Here is a 19,248-nt window from a genome sequence, read left to right as displayed (position 1 = left end):
GTTCAATCGTTGATCCTTTAGCCCCCAAGCGAGGGGAGATTGTAAAGTTGCAAGCAAATAGCCATATCGGGGAGGAGCTATGGGTTGGGATGCGTTGATTGGTTCATGGTTGCCAAGACGTGGTTTAGATCAGGTATTTTTGGAAGCACTTGCATGTTTAGTTTACACCCAGATGAACGTTAAATTGGCAGCGAGATGGGGGCCGAAAGAGGGGGTCATTCGCTGTGAAGAACATCGTTATTGGCGTCCCAACAGTTCTCCTCTTTTCTGCACATTTCCTTGATTCCCTTGATTCCCTTGATTTCTTCGATTTCCTTCGTACCCGACATTCCTGCTGGATGAAGCTTAAATCTTGGTTCTACTTCATCGCCTGCAGAAAGGAATAAGAACATCTGAAAGGATGCAGTAGTTGTCGCTGAAGGTTCTAGTGACATAATAACTCCGGTCGAAAATGGTGAAGCGCAAGGTGTAGAGTAACAGTTAGGGTGCAGAGCCCACGTGTTATCGGTTAAGGCCGAACATTTCGGCTTAGGCGGCAAGTACAACGCACCCCTTGGAGTCGCCCTGGTCCTTCTAATTATGGTTCTGAGATCCTGCATTACAACCCCTGCTAGTATGTGGGTAATTATAATTCTCCAATCAGCCTCATTAATGGGGAAAGGGCCCAGCGCGGACCGTTCTCCCGTGGTCGGCCACTCGGGCCCACTAGAAGGGTTATCAGAAAGCTGGACAGGATGCAATTTTACGAATACATATTCATATCCGGGTGTGTATAGCCAGGAATAACTCGGTGTTGAGCATGCCTATTTACGATAACGGCATCTACATTGCTCTTCCTGGCATGGTCTACGAGACATTTGGAACGAGCCACTGAAGCACGACATATCGAACATGTCATCGGTGGCTTAATGGCGTTTCCTTATCTGTCTCGGTCGCACCAGCGGGGCCTTCCATACATGAGGCAGGGGCTGAAATCGAGCTGACTGAGATGCAATCACCAAGAGTGTCTGAAATCGTAGGGATGTTTCAGGATACGATTTTATCAACGTATCTAACGTATAGAGAGTTTAGCTTGCGCCTCTGCATCTGCTGAGGTGGTATAATGTAAGCAAATTCGGACAGATCATCGGTTAAAGCCGATTTATCAAAGTCCTTTTGGAGCGGCCAATGGTGACTAACACTCGCTATTATTTTCCTCCACTGGACGTTGCTTAGGGGGGCCGAATTGTGGGGGTGGAGAGTGATGCTGCTGATGCATTTCTGGCCCCGAGGATGACCTGTACCGTGACAACGACAGGATTCTTGCCCCACATTAAGGAGTCTGAAACTTGCCACTTTCTGCAGTTACATGGAATAGCTCATGAGCGGAGGGCTTGAGGGCTTGAAGCATCCGACGAAGCCCTAAGGGTCCATGTGCAATGATGGTTTCAAAGCCTTGCGCATATGACATAGCTATGCCATGTAGGGGCTATCGCGAGTCTTCACCGGTAGTCTCCAGGGCTGTATAGATTGTCATGATCAGAGGCAAAGGAATCAAGATTTGATTAGGGTTTTGGAAACTAGTCAACGGGGTCTCACAGAGTACAATCTCCAACCTCCTCGACGGTACAGGATTCCGCCCTCGGGACAAAAAATGTTAGTATAGAGGTGTTCAATTATATCTAATTATGACTAAATGTGCTTAACACTAATGTTTCTCTTTTCTTTTCTTATTTTTAAAGACAAAACTCCGGCAAATTCAATTGTTGGAATCCTAATGTGGGGGTCTGAGTGGGTTCCCAGTCAATGCATTCGGCCCCTAAATAGTCGTAGTAGTAGGCCAATGCTAGTACTAGCGCCCCAGAGGCTTAGAATATACGGACAGGAAGGGGGTTGGCACTGGCGATCTCCGATCCACCTGCTGCCACGCGGAAGATTTGAGGTTTGTTTCTGATTATTGCTAGAATATAAGATCTCTCCATTTACCTCGCCGATCTTCAAATACGCTGATACGCACCTACACGCACCCTCACGCAAATACGAAAGACGAAAAACGAACTTCGCTCTATTGTTCGCTTACTACTATATCGAATAAGCATCCTTCTATACCATATTCGTCATGGCAAGGCAGCAACCGGGGCTTGCCTGTGAAGAATGTCGCCGACGGAAGGCACGATGTGATCGTGGGCGCCCTCAATGTGGGATCTGCGCTGATGCGGGCCGAGAATGTATTTTTGTGGAAAAGAGGGCTCCTAGAGGACCTAAAAAGGGGCAGCTGAAGGATTTACGGTCTCGAGTGGGTAAGTCAGGTTCCCGTGTCCGTTTCTTCACCAAACCGTATCCGCTGACATGAAGGTCCAATGAAGCGGAAATCGAACAACGATTGATCAGCCAAGACCGACCTCTCGACGATGGCATGTCAACTCCAGAGCTTGAGGATCCGAGCGAGCTCGCCTACGATAGCTCAACTGGGATTGACATGGATGCGTATCAGATGCCGCCGCGGTCGGTTTCCACCGACAATATAACTGAATTTAAACGGCCGACAGAGTGGACGCTGGCGTCCTGTCGGGCTAATTCCTGGACTGCAGCTGGGAGCTTTGCGTCTAATCCACAACACATGCATGGCCTCGGATTAGGCGTTCTGTCACCAATGTCACCTGCTCAGACGCCTATAAATCAGATGACCCTCGGAGAAGATTTGAACATGTCAGATCTTATGCTTGCCGACCTGTATGATGGGCCCCAAAATTAAAGACCGAGAAGGAGCAAAATGAAAGCTAACAGCCTACGCCGATAGGGATCTATTATATTTTGAGCGAGTGCATCCTATTATTCCCATAATCCACAAGGAGCGGTATTTCTCATGGGCCAATGATGAAAATGTCTCGCCTTCTCGTATCTGCTTACGATCAGCTATGCGAACCATTGCTGCCGCTATGTCCTCTCAATTTTGCACTTTCACTGAGCCTCTGTATGCGAGGACCCGCCGCATGCTTGAGGTGCAGGAAGTACCAGGCGAGACCGGCTTCCCTTGGATGGCAATGCCCAGGGATCCCAAAAGCGGAGTGGATCATGAAGTAATTGCGGCATGGCTGCTCCTTGCCCACTGCGAGCTCATGCGCAAGTCAGAGCAACAGGCTCTCCTCACAGCTGGACATGCGTTCACGCTAATTCAGTTCTCTCACATAATTGAAATTGATACGCCCAATGTCGAGGCCTCGCCGCCGAGTGAGTATGCAGGCTCTAATTCCGGAACGTCTTCATATACTTCGATGGCAATATCAGATGAATCCTGGATGGAGACCGAAGAGAAGCGACGGACGCTTTGGGCTGCATTCGTTTTCGACAGATTGTCCAGTATGCTCAACGACCGACCATCGATGCTGCACGAAGAAATAGTGAGTTCTCCTGACTTTGCGGTACCGAATTGAACATGTCACTCATTGATCATCTCCTAGATTCAAACACGTCTCCCAATGCCCGAGGCAGATTTTCAAAGCGGCCGATTCCCAATCCCCATGGGATTTCTTTCCGAAACAATGAGCAACACCAACGAATATGCATCACTCCCATCATTCGCCCAATGCGTCGTGCTGGCAAGCCTATATGGCCACTGCCAATCACACCGACGAATGGAACAGTCGATTCCACCCCCAGGCACAGAGTCGCAATCCCAAGACTTCTGGACAAGACATGAATGGCTAGCTTCCGCCGCCACCGCCGCAACAATGACACCTCTCTCAACACAATCCAGCAAACGCGACGCCTCAATAAAATGTGACGCGATGGATTTCTTTAATCATATTCTCGCCTACAGTGCATGTATCTCACTAAGTGAGACAGCCGAGGAAAGGCTCTGGCAAAATGTCAATGATCAAATGCTAGCATTAGCATACAAGCAAGCAGCCTACCAGGCTGCAAACGACGTCGTCCATCTCATCCAAAAATTGCCTCGTGTCGCATTTTTCAAAATGCACCCTTTCCTTCCAAACTCGATCTGCCTGGTTGCTAAATTCTTGACTATCGCCACGTCTCAACTTGCCAATCCGACGGGTCGTAGGCAGGATGGTGTTCAGAATTTGATGATCGGGTTAAGACAACTTAGTGATGTCAACAACTTGGCTAGAGAGTCTTTGATGAAACTAGAGGCTGGATTTGGCTGGTCCACGTCGACAAGGGGAGAGCTTTGTTAAAATCACCACGGTAGATTGTGGTATAAATCCCTTTGGGTAATGTGTGAACGAACCTTCAACTGTACATGATTAGTATTTAAAATCCGTTTCTTTGAAATACCAATTTCCCTTGTTCAAATTTTGTTCCAATGGCACTTTCTAGTAAAACTATAAAGGTCAGTGTCAAGTCAAAGCGCCGACGGTTAGCTGTAGCTCAGAGTCTTTCGCAGAGTGTCAGGTACAGAGCCGAGGAACGAGAGGGGAGAAGGAATTAGAAAGTGGGAGAGGTGACCAGAAGAATGGAGGGGTACTGAGAAGACTGTAGTCATGACGCTGGAGAGGCATTGTTAGTCAGATGATTGGAAGGGTGGTTAGAACCTTTAAAGGTCGATGGTGGGAATAAGAGGCCATCATGACCTTTTAAATTAAAACAGACGAGGTGCAGCACCGCGCGCTTAAGTACAAAATGAAGCCATGTAACAGATAGTCCGAATCCCAAAGAGGCTATTCACTGCTTGGTTCAAGTCATAATATTCTTCTTCATCTACTGATTAAGGCGGCTACCGATCAGACTAGTCTTGCCTAGGTGGGCGGGCACCTTCCTATTTGGGTATAACCCTTAGAATAGCAGACGTGCGTCGCGTGAGTCTCGGACTTGAGGTAACCCCGTGCCATAGCCACCAGTATTGATTTATTTTCACGTTTCCATGTTCAAGATTGTCTGACAGGAGCTTGTTTCGATATAATCTCGCTAGCTTTGGGTGAAGTGAACAGCCGTGAATGACATGCAAATATCCCGTTGCCTAGGTGATGATGAGCTACACAGTAAAATAAAGTGGTGAATTTCATACAATAACGAAAAGACTAGATTCTTTCAATGTCAGTAGGTCACATATAAGCACGTTTTGATGAAGATTAATCTGAACTAACATAAGTACAAATAAGGCTTCCTGCAGAAGTTCCTTGAAGTTCCATAATCTGGTCCTGCGGCGCCTTTGTGGCAGAGCTCTGCTGCAGCTTTCTAATTGAGGAAAGCCCAATCTATACCTAGCTGAGAGATGTGGCATACCTATGACCTGAGATATTCAGCGGAGCGACTGTAAGCGAAGCCTTGAGAAACTGAGCAGAGAAACAGACAACGTATACTCCGGAGTAAAGTTTCTTTCGCCAGGGTGGGCAGATCAAGATTACATTAACGGCTTTGAATGTTTCAAGGTCTAAGTGAGTTAAATCAGTTATTTCATTTCATATGAGAGAGAGAGAGAGAGAGAGAGAGAGAGAGAGAGAGTGGGTTAGTATTATCACAAGAGTACGGACTTTTGATTGGAGGCGGTTCTATGGCTGGTAGTGACACCAAGCCCTCAAAGCTCCAGAACCTTAGAAGATGGTTCAGTTCATTACTGTTGAAATTTGACCTAGAACCTTGAAAGCTTTGGATTTGTTTTTCTAAATGTAAATATAGCGGAGCTAGCCGAATAGAATACAGTGTGATCTTCCAATCCCCGTATCGCGTCTATTTATCGACAATGTCAACACTAGATGTGAACAGAGAAGATCGCTAATGCAATTAAAACAAACAAATGTGCATCTTTGTCATCTTGTGCTTTTTTCTCTTTTGTTTTTCGTATCTTTTCAGTGTATACGAGTCCCCGCAAGAAGCTATGGATCGACGACAGCTCCTATGCACGGATCCTTTAAAGCCCGCACCGACTTAGAAGAAAGACGTTTGACAAAGGAAGCAGAATGAATAATATGCCAATAACGCAAAGCAAAACAGTAAAAAGCGCACCTGTTCAGGTTATACAAAAAAAAAGAAAGGCCACGAAATTGTATCAAACTGACATCTACGCTGACTGATGATGTGGATGAGCGGTACCTCAATTAGAACTCCCAATCCTCCTCAACAGACTTGATTGCCCATTCGAACTTCTCACGCAGTGCTTTTGAGAAGAATTTCTCGATGGGGACATTGAACTTCTTGCTGAAGACAACAGTAAGACGAGGATCGATGTAATTCTGGAAAGTCACGGTCAGCTTTTGTACAGTTGTGTTTTGAGTAGAAAACTTACGATCTTTGAGGTTCCAAGAGCAACCTCCTTGTTGTCTTCCTTGTCCTGGGCCTGCAGGGACATCGTCTCAACGCGCTGATCGAGTTTCACAATGGCGGCTTCGATTTTCTCCACGGTTGGGCCTTTGCCTTCAACTTCAACCTTGCCAGTCTTGTTTTCCTTGGCGAACTTCTTCTCCATCTCCTTGACGGGCTCAAGGCGTTCATGAAGCTCTGGAACCTTCATCTCTTTCTCACCGTCGGCAACCCGTTTTTCGTTGTCCTTCTCAAACTTCTTCTTGATCTTCTGGGTCTGCTCCTCCAGTAGATAGGCCTGGTGATCTTTAATCCATTCCATGGTAAGATCCTCGTCGATCTCAAAGAAGGATGCGCCCTTCTTCTTTTTCAAACTGGGATCCAAGTCAAGCATCTGCTGCTTCAATCGCCACTTCTGATAGCGAAGTCCTTTGATCTGTGGGACGAAACAAGGTCAGCTTTTGTGTACCTCAAAGCAAATGCGATGGAACCTACCCGTTCGCCCATCTTCTCCATCTGATTGGCATGGCCAGCAGTGACCGTTCGCTTATGATTACACAAAATGGCCACCTTGCGGTTGGCATCATTGTAGGCCTTGATCTTTTCTGGAATCGTACCGGTGGCCTTCATTTCCTTAAGCACCTCGCTCATAGTGAAGGAGGCGTTGTAAGTACGGAAGACCTTGGCAGTAAGACCGTTCATGTAGTTCTGCAGGTGTTTGTTGAGAGCAGAAGTCTGTGCGCTGTTAGCAAAGTGGTTTTTATGACAAGGGGAATGCTTCATACAGTCAATCGGTCGAAAACCTCGTCGCCATTCTTCTTGGGTGCCTTCTTGAAGATCTTCAGGTTCTTGAAGACCTGAGGGTCAACCTGAACTTCGTCGTAGAACCGGATACTATCTTTACCCAAGAAATCAAAGACAACGGTGTTCGGAGGCTTCAGACTAATGTTCTCGTATTTTAGCGAGCAACAACCGACCGTCTCGGCTTCGTCCTCGCCTTTCTCGTTTCCAGCACGCAGAGCGAACTGATCAATCAGGTAGACGGCCGTAGCCTTCTGGCGCTCCACCATCAGGTCGTGTTTCAAGGCCTTCTGGTAATCCTTACGGATCTTCTCAATATACTTCTTGAGCTCACGAGCCTTTTCAAACTTCTTGTAATCGCTCTGACCCTTGACATCGGAATTGGCGGCTAGCATCACATACTTATAATTGCCGTTAATGTTCTCTTGCCACATAGCAAGCCATGTTCCTTCTTGGTCATGCTTCACCTCCTTCCACTTGTGGCCAGGCGGAGGCGGCGGTACGGTGGCATCCTCGCCAATGTTGATGGTGATTTGTTCTGGCTGTACGCGAGTCTTAACGCGACCAGTCTTAGGATGCTCGCCTCGCCCACGGAAAAGCGAAGGGGGTTCAACGCGGAAGTTGCCGACTTTCTGTTTGCGACCATCCCACATGCAGTACTGGTAAGGTGCTTCTTGCTCATCTTTCTCGGCCTTGAGCGCCTTCTTCTCAGCAGGTGTGGCCTTCTTTTTCTCCTCGCGTTGAGCATCGTAGTATTCAAAGATGGGCTTGAAATCGCATTTGGTGAAATCCTTGATGTCTACCTTCTTGCCTTGGGGATCCTTGGCACCACCGGTCTTCTTGAGAATTTCCTTGAAATCCGTGAAGAAGTTTTTCTGGAAAACAGGGTTTTCGACATTGTGAGTCGAGTTCAGCATGCCACCAAAAAACCCAGCGACTTCTTCAGCGTCCGGGTGTAGTGTCACCGGGACTCCGTCGTACTTGAGCTTGACGTGCTTTGGCAAGGGCTCATACGGTGGCGGGAAAACGACACCGTTGTGCTCCAAGGTTGTCCATTTCTTAGTACCGTCGCCCTTAGTAGGGTCCTCCCACCACTTGTATTCTTCCTCTTCCTCACCCTTCATCTCAGCATCCTCGCTTTCTGCCTTAGCCTGAGTCCCTTTCTTCGGGGTGGCAGATTCAGCCTTCACCTTCTTGACGGCAGACTTGTCATCCGTGAGCTCCTTCTTGACACCGTTGGTCTGCTTCTTGGCTGCAGCAGCAGGCTTGGTTTCCTTTTTCGGAGCCGGCTTGCGGGAAGTGCGAGCCTCCTTGGTGGCTTTTTGTTCAATCTTCTTTTTCTGTGCAGAAAGTTTCCTCTCAATCGGGACATCGGAGTCGGACTCCTCCCCGATGGCGGTTTCTGAAGCTTTGGGAAGTTTCCGTCCGTTCAAAGCCAAAGGAACGTCGTCATCGGACTCGGGGTCCTCGTGTTTCACTGATGTTCGTCGGCGTTTGCTCTGTCGAGTGGTCAGTCGCTGAAACCAAATGCGAAAAAAAAGTCGCAATCCACACGTGCTCATCGGAGCAGGTTATGGCGTACCAGGGGCTCGTCCTCTTCCTCACTGCTTTCCGGTTCGACATATGACTTTTTATTGTCAATGCTAGTACGAGACTTGCGCTTCCCCGCGCTGTGCGCCGCATCCGCATCCTTCATCTCGACGTCCTTGTCCTGCACTGCACCGAACCGAACCGAGATACCGGGCGCAATATCACCGTTACCGTTTGTATTTGGGGTGGCCGAGGCGGAGTTTGCTAGGACAATCCCAAGTTAGGTAAGCGCGAGGTAAAGACGACAAAGAGTGACACAAGCACAATGCGAAAGCGATGGGAATAGAAAGATGGGATTGGAGGGTGGATGGAGAAGTGAAGGCGAGAAATTCCGAGCAAAGTACATAGCCCTCAACAGAGAAAATAAGAGCCGAGGGCGTAGTACATCGAACCGAATTACCCGGTAGCTGACTTACCCTTTGCGCGCCCATTTGCGCGAGCCAGAGGCATATCGTCCTCCGAAGAGCTCATCGTGGTTTGAAGTACTGGAAGTGGAAAATGGAGGCGAGTATGGAAGAAACGAGGGATGATCAAAGGCAAATGTCCTCGTGCGCCGAGTCGGACAAAACGAGCCGCTTGATAGAACGATGAAGTCAAAGCAATTCTGACCAATGAACTGAAGGCTAACAAATGCTAAGAGGAACGATGCATCAATGATGCGAGAAATAGAGTAAGGTTTGGATAGGGATGAATGGACGGGTGAGAAGATTGGGGGGGAAACAAGCAGCACCCAAGTTCACGAGTAAAGGTAAGTTTGGGGGAATGGAGGGAATGGAATGGAAAACGAGATTCGTTACCTCATGGACTGCCTAAGGCCGGGAATGGCTGTGTCGTGCCCCGTAATCCAGGCATTAAGGCATCAAAGTGCGCCGGAAGCCGGAATGGTACGCCGTAGATTCTTCCCCATTACGGTTTAGCGCGCATGGGACGGCCAGGAGTTCAACTTCGCACTTCCCGACCATCGCAACTCCCAGCAACCAGTGAGGTCTTCTGGCATACCCTGCTCCTTTCTGCATCTCCTCTCCCGTTTCGAACTTCTCCGTTCGTAAACCCCCCTAATCCCACCCTCGCAATGTTCTCCCGTGCCGCCCGCCCGGTCCTCAGGGCTGGCAGTGCTGCTGTCACCCGGTAAGTCTTCTTCCGATGCCCGCTCAGGTGTTTCGGTCCTTTCACCCGCCGAATTCAACATCACCACCACGAATGCCAGTCCTGCTCCCATGAGAAACCAAGCTTAATCGCCTCGATAATCAATCAATTCGTCGTCCATTGCTGACTTCCACCCAAGCACTGCCCCGCCCAATGCCGCCAACTTCGCGACTCTTCGTGAGATTGAGGGCCGCCTCAAGTCCATCAAGAACATCCAGAAGATCACCAACACCATGAAGGTCGTTGCCTCCACCCGTCTTACTCGCGCCCAGAGAGCTATGGACGAGTCTCGCGTCTACGGTGAGACCTCCAACACTGTTTTCGAGAAGGCCGAGACCAAGCCGCTGGAGGACAAGAAGACTCTGTACGTCGTTGCTAGCTCCGACAAGGGTCTTTGCGGTGGTATCCACTCCAGTTTGAGCAAGGCTGCTCGTCGTTTGTTGGCTTCCGACCCTGAGGCCGACCTCGTCATTCTTGGTGAGAAGGGCAAGGCCCAGTTGTCGCGTTTCGCTTCCGAGAAGATCCTCCTCTCCTTCTCGAACGTCTGCAAGGACATCCCCACTTTCGCCGATGCCCAGGCTGTCGCCGACCAGATCTCCCTGCTGCCTACCGACTACAGCAGCGTCAAGGTCATCTTCAACAAGTTCGTCAACGCTCAGACCTACGAGGCTACCGTCATTGAGGCCTACTCTGAGGAGGCTATCACCCAGTCCGGTACGATCTTACCCGCCCATTAGAAGGCTTACAACTCCGGCCATACTGACAATACCTCTAGCCAACATCTCCGCTTTCGAGATTGACGACGAGGCTCTGACTAGTCTCCGCGAGTACGCTCTTGCCAACAACATCTTCTGGGCCATGGCTGAGGGCCACGCTTGTGAGATCTCTGTATGATTATCACCATCCCATCTTGCAACGCATTTGGAATCTTTTTACTAACGTAGTTCTCAGGCTCGTCGCAACGCTATGGAGAACGCCTCCAAGAACGCTGGTGAGATGATCAACAAGTATGTGTTTCCGTCATACCCATGTTTTCGGTTATTTGATTTTAACAATTTCAACAGGTTCCAGATTCTGTACAACCGTCAGCGTCAAGCTACCATTACTGGTGAGCTGGTTGAGATTATCACCGGTGCCACCGCCTCCGCCGACATGTAAGAGCCTTCTCACGGGCTTTCACGGGATGAAGTCTCCCTCGGCGTAGACTCTGTTGATATTTAGATCGACCCTCCGTTTTTTGTAAAATCAGTGTCAATCCATTCCAATTTCCTATGTGGTTCCGGTATAACCGGCTTCACTTACTATGTATCGTTGCTTTAATTCTCGTAGTCCATCCTTGTCGAAGGTGGCCACCATAGAAAATTGCCAACTTCACCACTTATCTGTCTTCTCTACCTGCAATCCTATTTTTGGTGACGACAACTTCTCGGCACTGTGAAGCTGTCTCTTCGCTTGGATCAGTTTTGCTTCGCTACCCCAATATCACAGCCAGCAACCGAGGCAGTCTATATACTTCTAACATTTTGCCGTTCCAGGGCTTCTTTCCAAGGTAGATTCAACTTCCTACATCAATGTATCCATATCTTCTTACATTCATCAGCTCCTCAATGAATCCAAAAGTTATACTATCTCCACATCCATCTCAAAGTCCTCGCTGACGACAGAAGCCCACGGTTTCCTCCTTATCTTTTTCTACATTCTACTTATTAACTTTTTTTTTTCGACTTTCAACACTCATCAAGTCTTCGACAGCTTAACTTCTTAAGCCACCTCAGTGATTTGTTATCGCAGTCATCGGCCAGAGGCCAGGATTCAGATCTTACCTTATTCGCAAGGCCTAAAATCACTTCCTGCTTCTATTCACTTTCGACTTCTTGCACTCATTAACTCCTCGACAGCCAAGCTAAATCACCTACTTCGACACCTGGATATCTCACCCAACAACTCAAGCTCGGAACTTGTTTCTGGTCTTCTCCGTGTCATATACTTTCAACTTCCGACGTCAATTTGCTCTTCTCTTCCTACATCCATCAGCTGTTCGAGGTGATAAGAAGTTGAACTCACCAACTTCTTGACAAATCGACTATTTGCTGCGGAAACGTCGTCCTATTCTGCTCAGCACTTTGATTACAGACAATTTCGCGTCAAGTAGCCATGATGATGTCCAAGAAAGACCCGATAGACCACTACGGAGCTCTCGAGCTCCCGCATAACTGCACTCAAAAGGAAATCAGTGCTTCCTTTAAAAGACTGGCCCTTCTGCATCATCCTGACAAGATAGTCGGTGATAAGGCCATCTCAGATCATTTCTGCCAGGTACGATATTCGTTTCGGTATATTCATGGATCTGAACTTCCATGATTCGCTTCCATGATACCCCTCTAACGTATTCGCATATACAGATACAGGAAGCAAGAGAAGTTCTTCAAGACCCCGAACGCCGCCTCCTCTATGACCAGACCTTAAGTCTGCGGTCAACCTTCATCTCTCGGGGCTACCGCAAACGATACAAGCCATCTGATAACCCGCGAAGTGAAAATTTCGAGCAAGAAAGTTGTATGCCTTGCGATTCTAAATCTCCACCGGAAGAGTACATATATACCTGGGGATCGTCTGTTCACATGAATCTGAACTCCGAGTGGGCACAGGCAGAAATTGCTCGACACACAAAGGAAATGGACGAGTGGGAGATGAGATTTGCGGGCACTGGCCCTGAGGTCCAGAAGGCAAACTATGGGCATGACAGACAGTTCAAGGAAGGCCAAGCATCACCAGAAGGGGATGCAATAGTCAACGAAGATAGTTGTGAGGATGGCCTCCCAGGACCGAGCTCGGAGAAACGGACTCCAGAAGCTAATGAAGATGGGAGTGAGCATGGTCATATTGATCCCGAAGTACAAAAGTCAATTGAGAAGCTTTATGCATACGGCATGAAAGGTGGAGTCCCTTCAGATGATGAAGGGTGTCTGACTGAAGGAGCATCTGAAGATGCATCGAATGCTTGGCTGGGAAATGATCACAATGGAAATTGTCTTTGGAAGTTGAAATACAACGACTACTTCAATGATGCTGAAAGCAAGGCAGGTTCGGATTTTTTCTCGGCGACTGGCCATGCAAGCCCCCTCATTGATCTAAGTGATGATGATCAGGGGTATGAAGCAATTCTCAATTCATCTAACTACAACAAAGCCAAGCCCCTGTATGATTTCAAGCCTGCCACTCTCAAGGAGGGGCTCAACAAGGCTACCGAGGTGCCTGGTATCATTGCAGCCAATGAGCGAGATAATGCGGACTCAGCAAACGGCAGCATTGGGTGCTTCATAGATCTGAGTGGCGATGAGCAGGACTATGAAGCCAACCACAACTTATTCAAGGGGAACAAAGTCGAGCCCCCCAACAATTCCAAAAAGAGTCCCCACGAGGCCACCAAACCGCTTGCTACTGATTCAATTCACAAGCAGGTGGGAACAGCTTCAACAACTGGCAGCATTGGCTGCTTGGTAGATTCCAGTGATGGTGAGCAAGACTTTGAAGCTTTCTCCAACTCTTCTAAGAGAGAAGCCGGTGTCGCGGGCTGATTGAAGCCCTCCCTCGTTGGACTATATACTGAGATACTGAGATTCATGGTTTCTTACAATCTATTCATATACCTCTCATCGGTTGTGGCTTCATTTCTGGTTTTTATAATTCATGTTAGTCCGGGGTGAGTGAAAAATGATATCACATTTTGCCCTCATCGATCAAATCTATAGATGACCAGTTCACGATTACAATTCTCACCTATGAGATATCTCTCGCAACCACTGATCTTCCCTCGGCCTGTAAAATCATGATTCTCCTTTGTCATCCTAGAATCCATGGTCTGAATCGACAAGTTTATGGTCTGATCCTTATGTTCATTATCTCTGCCATCTGCATCCCACTGAACTGGATCAAAATGCAAGCAGAAGTTGAGCCCAGCATTCGAATCCGTCACCTGTGCAATAATGCCGTACCAACTATCAACAAACAAAGCCATAGTGCTCACTGGTGGTGTTTGTAGGCTGCAGTTACCACGGTAGGGTGGAAGGAGAAGGTTACTTTCTTGTCGCCAGTGGGGACCATGGCCTTGTAATGGAATGCTGGTGGTTATGGCCCGAGGCAAGCCAAGGGGGTCAGGGGCTGTAAGCCACGTGTTGAGGTTCTCTGTTATTATGATCGAATGACCGTCATCGGTAACCTCGAGTCGCTGGATACTTGGGCAACCACGTTGGCGCACGCCGAAGAATTCGAGGTCCCGGAAGCCGAACCGAGCCACGATAGATGGAGACTGGTCGACGTCTGGGCCTGTCTGGCGGCCAGTGGGATCTAATGATGGTAGATATGAAGATGGCTTGGAAATATCCCACACAAACAACGATTCGATGGGAGCGTCTTCGTCAGCGGTATATAAGCTGCGGTTGGGTTGCCAGATGTATATCACATAATAAGTGTCACTATGCGCGGAGAAGAATCGGTCCCGCTCACTGAGCGGATGTCCAAGAAACATGATCTTCCATTGGTTTCGTGGAACGATGCTCCATCCATCATCTGGTTTGCGCTTCAGGTCGAACGACGAAGCAAAATGGCGATGCACACCATCGCTATCATTGAGCCAGTGGAAAGCTTTTGGTTCTGCCCATTCGACAACCAGTAGTCGCTTCTGCAATCGCACCCTACGGACAACCTTGCCGCGAACAATGAAAGGGACCATAAAGTGCCGGTCATTGCTCAGGTCCATCAACACCAGACATTGGTGATGGGCACTAGGGTAGACTAGCAGCCCATCTTCGTGAGTCCATAACGCCTCGGAGAACTGGCGATCCACCGTCTGCCGAACATGGCTTGCGTGCGACTCCCACGGCTGCACCTGGTACCATTCCCGGTCTCCTGCACCTCCGAAGTCGTCACACAGGCGGTACTTTTGTACAGAGCGGGGCTTCCCGTGTTCCAGATGGTGATATCGCGCAGTGACTTGATCAAAGAGACGGCAAGCCTCGCGATCCTTGGAGTCTATGAGTCTAGCGCGTACTGTTTTGGCTTCTTCTGTCCAAGGGAAGTGTCTTTTCAAGAGTGGGACCAGGATAGCTGGGTTGTCGAACGCTTCGTTCCATGATTTAGAGACACGGCGACAACGGATGAGATCCCCGGGGGCCAAGTAGGCTAGAATTAACCAGAAAATGTCCCGAGGCAAAAAGGCCAGGTCATCATTATTCATACGAGTGCAGGGCTGGGTCATCACTGTGCTGCGGCGGAAAGGAATAGAAAGCTGGAAGCTTCTTATTGGAGAAGCTCTTCCCTCCGCATGCCAAGAGCTTCAGGACACCTTGCGTAATTGTCTCAATCAATCTGGCTTCTTTCTCCCTACTTATCTGGTGAAGCTCTACTGAGCGCCTTGCTGTTTGATTCAACATTCTACCATCACTATGTTGCCTCCGAGCTCCTTCCTGCTTTTTGCCTCGTTGCTGGCAGCTGTGCCCGCCAACGCCGATGGCATCTACACCAAAAAGTCGCCGGTGCTACAGCTGAACCCCAAGACTTACGGATCGCTGATTGCGAACTCAAATCACACTTCGGTGAGATGACAGTCTCTTACAACATGTTTAAATCATGTTCTCGGTTGAATGCGCTAACATTCTTCTAGATCGTCGAGTAAGCCATCCCCGCACCGTCATCAACCTTCTCCAAGACCCTCACGCTGACCTTCCAACGCTCCACAGATTCTATGCTCCCTGGTGCGGTCACTGCCAGAACCTCAAACCCGCCTACGAAAAGGCCGCTCAAAATCTAAATGGCCTGGCCAAGGTCGCAGCAATCAACTGCGATGAAGACGAGAACAAGCCGTTCTGTTCACAAATGGGCGTCCAAGGCTTCCCGACCCTCAAGATCGTGACACCCTCGAAGAAACCTGGAAAGCCGCGCGTGGAGGATTACCAGGGCGCGCGTACCGCGAAGGGCATCGTCGACGCGGTCGTCGATCGCATCCCCAACCACGTCAAGCGCGCGACGGACAAAGACGTGGACAGCTGGCTGGAACAAAATGAGGAGCGCCCCAAGGCCATCCTCTTCACAGAGAAGGGCACGACCAGCTCGCTTATTCGCGCGCTGGCAATTGACTTCTTGGGTGCAATTGACATCGCCCAGATCCGCAACAAGGAAACCAGCTCCGTGGAGAAGTTCGGCGTAGAGCAGTTCCCAACATTGGTCGTGGTTCCTGGCGGTGACGCGGAGCCTACGGTGTATGAAGGCGAGCTGAAGAAGCAGCCTATTCTGGAGTTCCTGAGTCAGTTCGCCGAGCCCAACCCAGACGCGACTGGAAAGGCTGCCCCCACCGACTCTAAGCCGAAGTCTAAGCCCAAGGCTAAGCCGACCTCTATCGCGGAGGAGGCGGAGGAGGAGGAGCCCACCGTCACTCCCGAATCCAAGCCTGCCGAGGTACCTGTCGCACCTCCAGCACCTATCCTCGCCACCTCTGAGTCCCTCGCATCTGCCTGTCTAGACCCCAAGTCCAATACCTGTGTGCTCGCCCTCCTTCCCGAGACTGGCGCGGACGCAGCGCTTCCCTCCACTGCCAACGACGCACTGTCCAGCTTGGCCGAGGTCGCCCACAAGCACTCTCTCCGCGGCGTGAAGATGTTCCCCGTGTACGCCGTCCCCGAAACGAACACCGCCTCCAAGACCCTGCGCTCCGCATTGGGTCTCGATGGTAGCCAGGATGTGGAAATCATCGCTATCAACGCTCGTCGCGGCTGGTGGCGTCGGTACAGCGCTGAAGGGGAGTTCGGCATCACTGCCGTCGAGTCTTGGGTTGATGCCATCCGTCTTGGTGAGGGTGCTAAGGAGAAGCTGCCCGAGGGTATTGTTGGCGCAACTGAGCCCGAGCCCGAGGCTGAAAAGGCTGAAGAAGTCGAGCATGACGAGCTGTAAGGTCCAGAGACTTGAATAATCGGGATCAACATTTGTTTTTATCCCGACAAGTTATTGCATCTTACAGCCGTGTATTTCATATCTTGAATTGAATTTGGTCGTCATCCTTGAAAAGTTTGATTGTATTCGTCTTGGATTAGTGTGTAGTACAACTATTCGCATCTTTCTACTGCTACTAGATTTGTATAGATGGCTTGGTTCCCTCTGATGCTGATCAGGGCTGATCCTTGCCTACCCCACAGTTCCGATTTGCCCTAATCGCCTTTTCAGTAGCTCATAGACATCGTCAATTTGCTTGTTCATTCCATTATGATTGGAACTCCAAATCGTGGGGAAATGGGTCCGAGTGCCAATTACAGTGGTAGATATCAAATTGTTTGTCTTCACATTGCGCTGTATACGGAACAAGGTTGCCCAGTCCAGACAAGAATAGCAGCGGTGTAGGGCGCAAATAAACATTTGCTCTCGCCATGCCCAAGATCTGTGACTCAAAGTGGACCGCTTCATGCAGTGCAACCCGAGGTCATTTGAATTAAGACTGCAGAGATTTGATGCCCCAAGACCAGAGTGCAATTTCACCACTTGACCTCGCTGGTTTCAATTCTTTCTTCAAGGCAGCCTTGGACGTGCAAAATGAAGTGCCATTCCATGGCCGAATGTTGGGACCTTGGCGAAGAACCGAGATTCTCACATACCAAGGTCATATTCCACGATGGCGACGATTATTTTTTGGCCCGACTGCCCGATCGCTACAGCAAGCTAGAAGAAATCGATGTGCCCAAGGATGGCCTCACCAGAATCCCAAAAGAGCACATCTGGCCTTTGTATGAAGAGGGTCTCACAATTTGCTCTAATCCAAACAGGCCAGAGATCTATGTCAAGAAACCTCAACTGACCGACTACTCCGATTCACATGCGCCCAGCATAGACCTACTCAAAGAAGCGAGAATCTGCGAGCTTCTCATGAAAAATCCCCATGGAAACATTGCCCGTTACTATGGATGCGTGGTCGAATATGGCCGAATCACCGGGCTTTGTTTTGAAAAATGCGCGGAACTGCTCGCAGACCGTGAAGCAGCCGGTCGTCTTGTCGATATCGACAGCTGTTACCAACAGATTGAGGCGGGTCTTAATCATCTTCATTCCCTCAGTCTCGTTCACAACGACATTCGTGACTGTAACGTCATGTTTAAAACCCAGGACGGCGAAGAGGTAGTCATTATCGACTTCGATGCGTGTGGTCTACAGGGACTTCCAATTGAGGGGAAATCTGGACCAACGCCCGAAGGTGTTCATACCATGGAGTTTGAGAATGATGGTTATGCTTTGAAGGTTCTTCGAAAAAGACTTCAAATCGCCAGGAGCCAGAAAGACCGGTGTGCATGTGAAGGTTGCATACCCCCGGAGAAGTTGTTGGATCTCCCCCTCGGCCCCTCACGGGGCGTAGGCAACGCCAGGCACCAACTTGGAACCGCTCTCCGAAGTCGCACGTTTATCAGATTCACTTCAAAGTGCCCCATCAGCTTAACACCGTCGCAAGAAATCATAAATAGAGAAATTTCCTCAAAAAATGAAGGGTATCGTGGGGCCAAATGCTTCACTCAGTATAGATTAACCGAGGTTTGCCTAATAGATGGGTTTGTTATGTACACGAGCAACCAATCACACTCCTCGAGTCCTTATTGGCCGTCGATCTCACTGATATCATGGTTCATGCAAGTGGTCAAGCTGGATTCAGTGCAAACGACGCCAGGAATGCCCAAGTGATAAGGCGCTACTGGGCGCCGGGCAATAGACTGTAGAGCGACCCATTAGGTTGACAATTATCCACATAGCCCTTACATATCTGCATGGCATTGATCAGGATGATAGAGAATCGCAGCACGATTGCCAATGGAATTGTCCGGGTTGGTTCGTAGAATTCTATTTTCAGCCGCATATGGGGCAAAAGAGATCCAACAACAATCATCGGACCGGACTCCCGATAAGGAAGGACCTAACATCTTGCAATGTATGCCTAGCGAAACTATGTTATCGACTCCACTTAAAGGACACATTTGCGGGTTTACATTCAGGTGGCCTCACCTGGGAAGGTCGGGTGCATCCAGATGCTCCGATGACTCAACGTTGCATGGAAGCAAGGGTATAACACGATGTAATAAGCACTAGCATGCAGGTGGTGGGGAAGCCACAGATGTCCTACCCGGAAGATTCCTCAGGCTCGGAATACAGATATTCCAAATCCCCAAACGACACTGCATGGAGAATATGCACCGCATTGGATTAGGAATTGCATAAAAGCCACGGACATTCGAAGTATGAGATATCCAGGACGCTACATGACAAACCAGAACCACGTCAACGCTGAGTCCTTTCGCCTTGTAGTTCAAGTATCGGCGATATGCTATAAATCCTATTTCGGCCTCCTATGCTTAAATTAGGGGCAAGACTAGCACCAAGATGCCACATGGGCAGAATTATGGCGTATGTGGAGGTCTTCAGTGCCGTATTAGAAAACAGATCGGGACA

At 49.2% G+C, this 19,248-nt stretch overlaps 7 protein-coding genes across 7 annotated transcripts; 5 read left to right on the top strand and 2 right to left on the bottom strand.

The window, feature by feature from the left end:
* Nucleotides 1-2,098: 2,098 nt before the first annotated feature.
* Nucleotides 2,099-4,175, top strand: N7484_010128 (uncharacterized protein; the record flags this gene model as incomplete). Its single annotated transcript, XM_057120515.1, is given in 4 exon segments — nt 2,099-2,316; nt 2,335-2,712; nt 2,780-3,380; nt 3,441-4,175. 4 exon segments carry the CDS (start codon nt 2,099-2,101, stop codon nt 4,173-4,175), a joined length of 1,932 nt encoding a protein of 643 aa, XP_056970070.1.
* Nucleotides 4,176-6,035: 1,860 nt separating this feature from the next.
* Nucleotides 6,036-9,099, bottom strand: N7484_010127 (DNA topoisomerase 1; the record flags this gene model as incomplete). Its single annotated transcript, XM_057120514.1, has 6 exons — nt 6,036-6,170; nt 6,224-6,673; nt 6,733-6,972; nt 7,023-8,537; nt 8,621-8,832; nt 9,045-9,099. The coding sequence occupies 6 exons, from the start codon at nt 9,097-9,099 to the stop codon at nt 6,036-6,038; spliced, it is 2,607 nt and encodes an 868-aa protein (XP_056970069.1).
* Nucleotides 9,100-9,700: 601 nt separating this feature from the next.
* On the top strand, nt 9,701-10,932 carry N7484_010126 (F1F0 ATP synthase subunit gamma; the record flags this gene model as incomplete). Its single annotated transcript, XM_057120513.1, has 5 exons — nt 9,701-9,756; nt 9,914-10,488; nt 10,550-10,662; nt 10,726-10,781; nt 10,839-10,932. 5 exons carry the CDS (start codon nt 9,701-9,703, stop codon nt 10,930-10,932), a joined length of 894 nt encoding a protein of 297 aa, XP_056970068.1.
* Nucleotides 10,933-11,931: 999 nt separating this feature from the next.
* Nucleotides 11,932-13,352, top strand: N7484_010125 (uncharacterized protein; the record flags this gene model as incomplete). The annotated part of the gene is made up of 2 exons (XM_057120512.1): nt 11,932-12,090; nt 12,177-13,352. The coding sequence occupies 2 exons, from the start codon at nt 11,932-11,934 to the stop codon at nt 13,350-13,352; spliced, it is 1,335 nt and encodes a 444-aa protein (XP_056970067.1).
* A 155-nt stretch (nt 13,353-13,507) lies between these two features.
* Nucleotides 13,508-15,031, bottom strand: N7484_010124 (F-box protein; the record flags this gene model as incomplete). The annotated part of the gene is made up of 1 exon (XM_057120511.1): nt 13,508-15,031. One exon carries the CDS (start codon nt 15,029-15,031, stop codon nt 13,508-13,510), a length of 1,524 nt encoding a protein of 507 aa, XP_056970066.1.
* A 187-nt stretch (nt 15,032-15,218) lies between these two features.
* N7484_010123 (putative disulfide isomerase) lies at nt 15,219-16,719 on the top strand (the record flags this gene model as incomplete). Its single annotated transcript, XM_057120510.1, has 3 exons — nt 15,219-15,368; nt 15,437-15,444; nt 15,513-16,719. The coding sequence occupies 3 exons, from the start codon at nt 15,219-15,221 to the stop codon at nt 16,717-16,719; spliced, it is 1,365 nt and encodes a 454-aa protein (XP_056970065.1).
* A 633-nt stretch (nt 16,720-17,352) lies between these two features.
* Nucleotides 17,353-18,107, top strand: N7484_010122 (uncharacterized protein; the record flags this gene model as incomplete). Its single annotated transcript, XM_057120509.1, is given in 2 exon segments — nt 17,353-18,051; nt 18,066-18,107. 2 exon segments carry the CDS (start codon nt 17,353-17,355, stop codon nt 18,105-18,107), a joined length of 741 nt encoding a protein of 246 aa, XP_056970064.1.
* Nucleotides 18,108-19,248: the final 1,141 nt, after the last annotated feature.

This window comes from Penicillium longicatenatum (genome assembly GCF_028827895.1).
Source record: "Penicillium longicatenatum strain IBT 33135 chromosome Unknown contig_6_segment0_segment0, whole genome shotgun sequence".
Lineage (NCBI taxonomy): Eukaryota > Fungi > Ascomycota > Eurotiomycetes > Eurotiales > Aspergillaceae > Penicillium > Penicillium longicatenatum.
The sequence above is the reverse complement of the archived record's forward strand: the minus strand, read 5'-3'. Positions and strand labels throughout refer to the sequence as shown.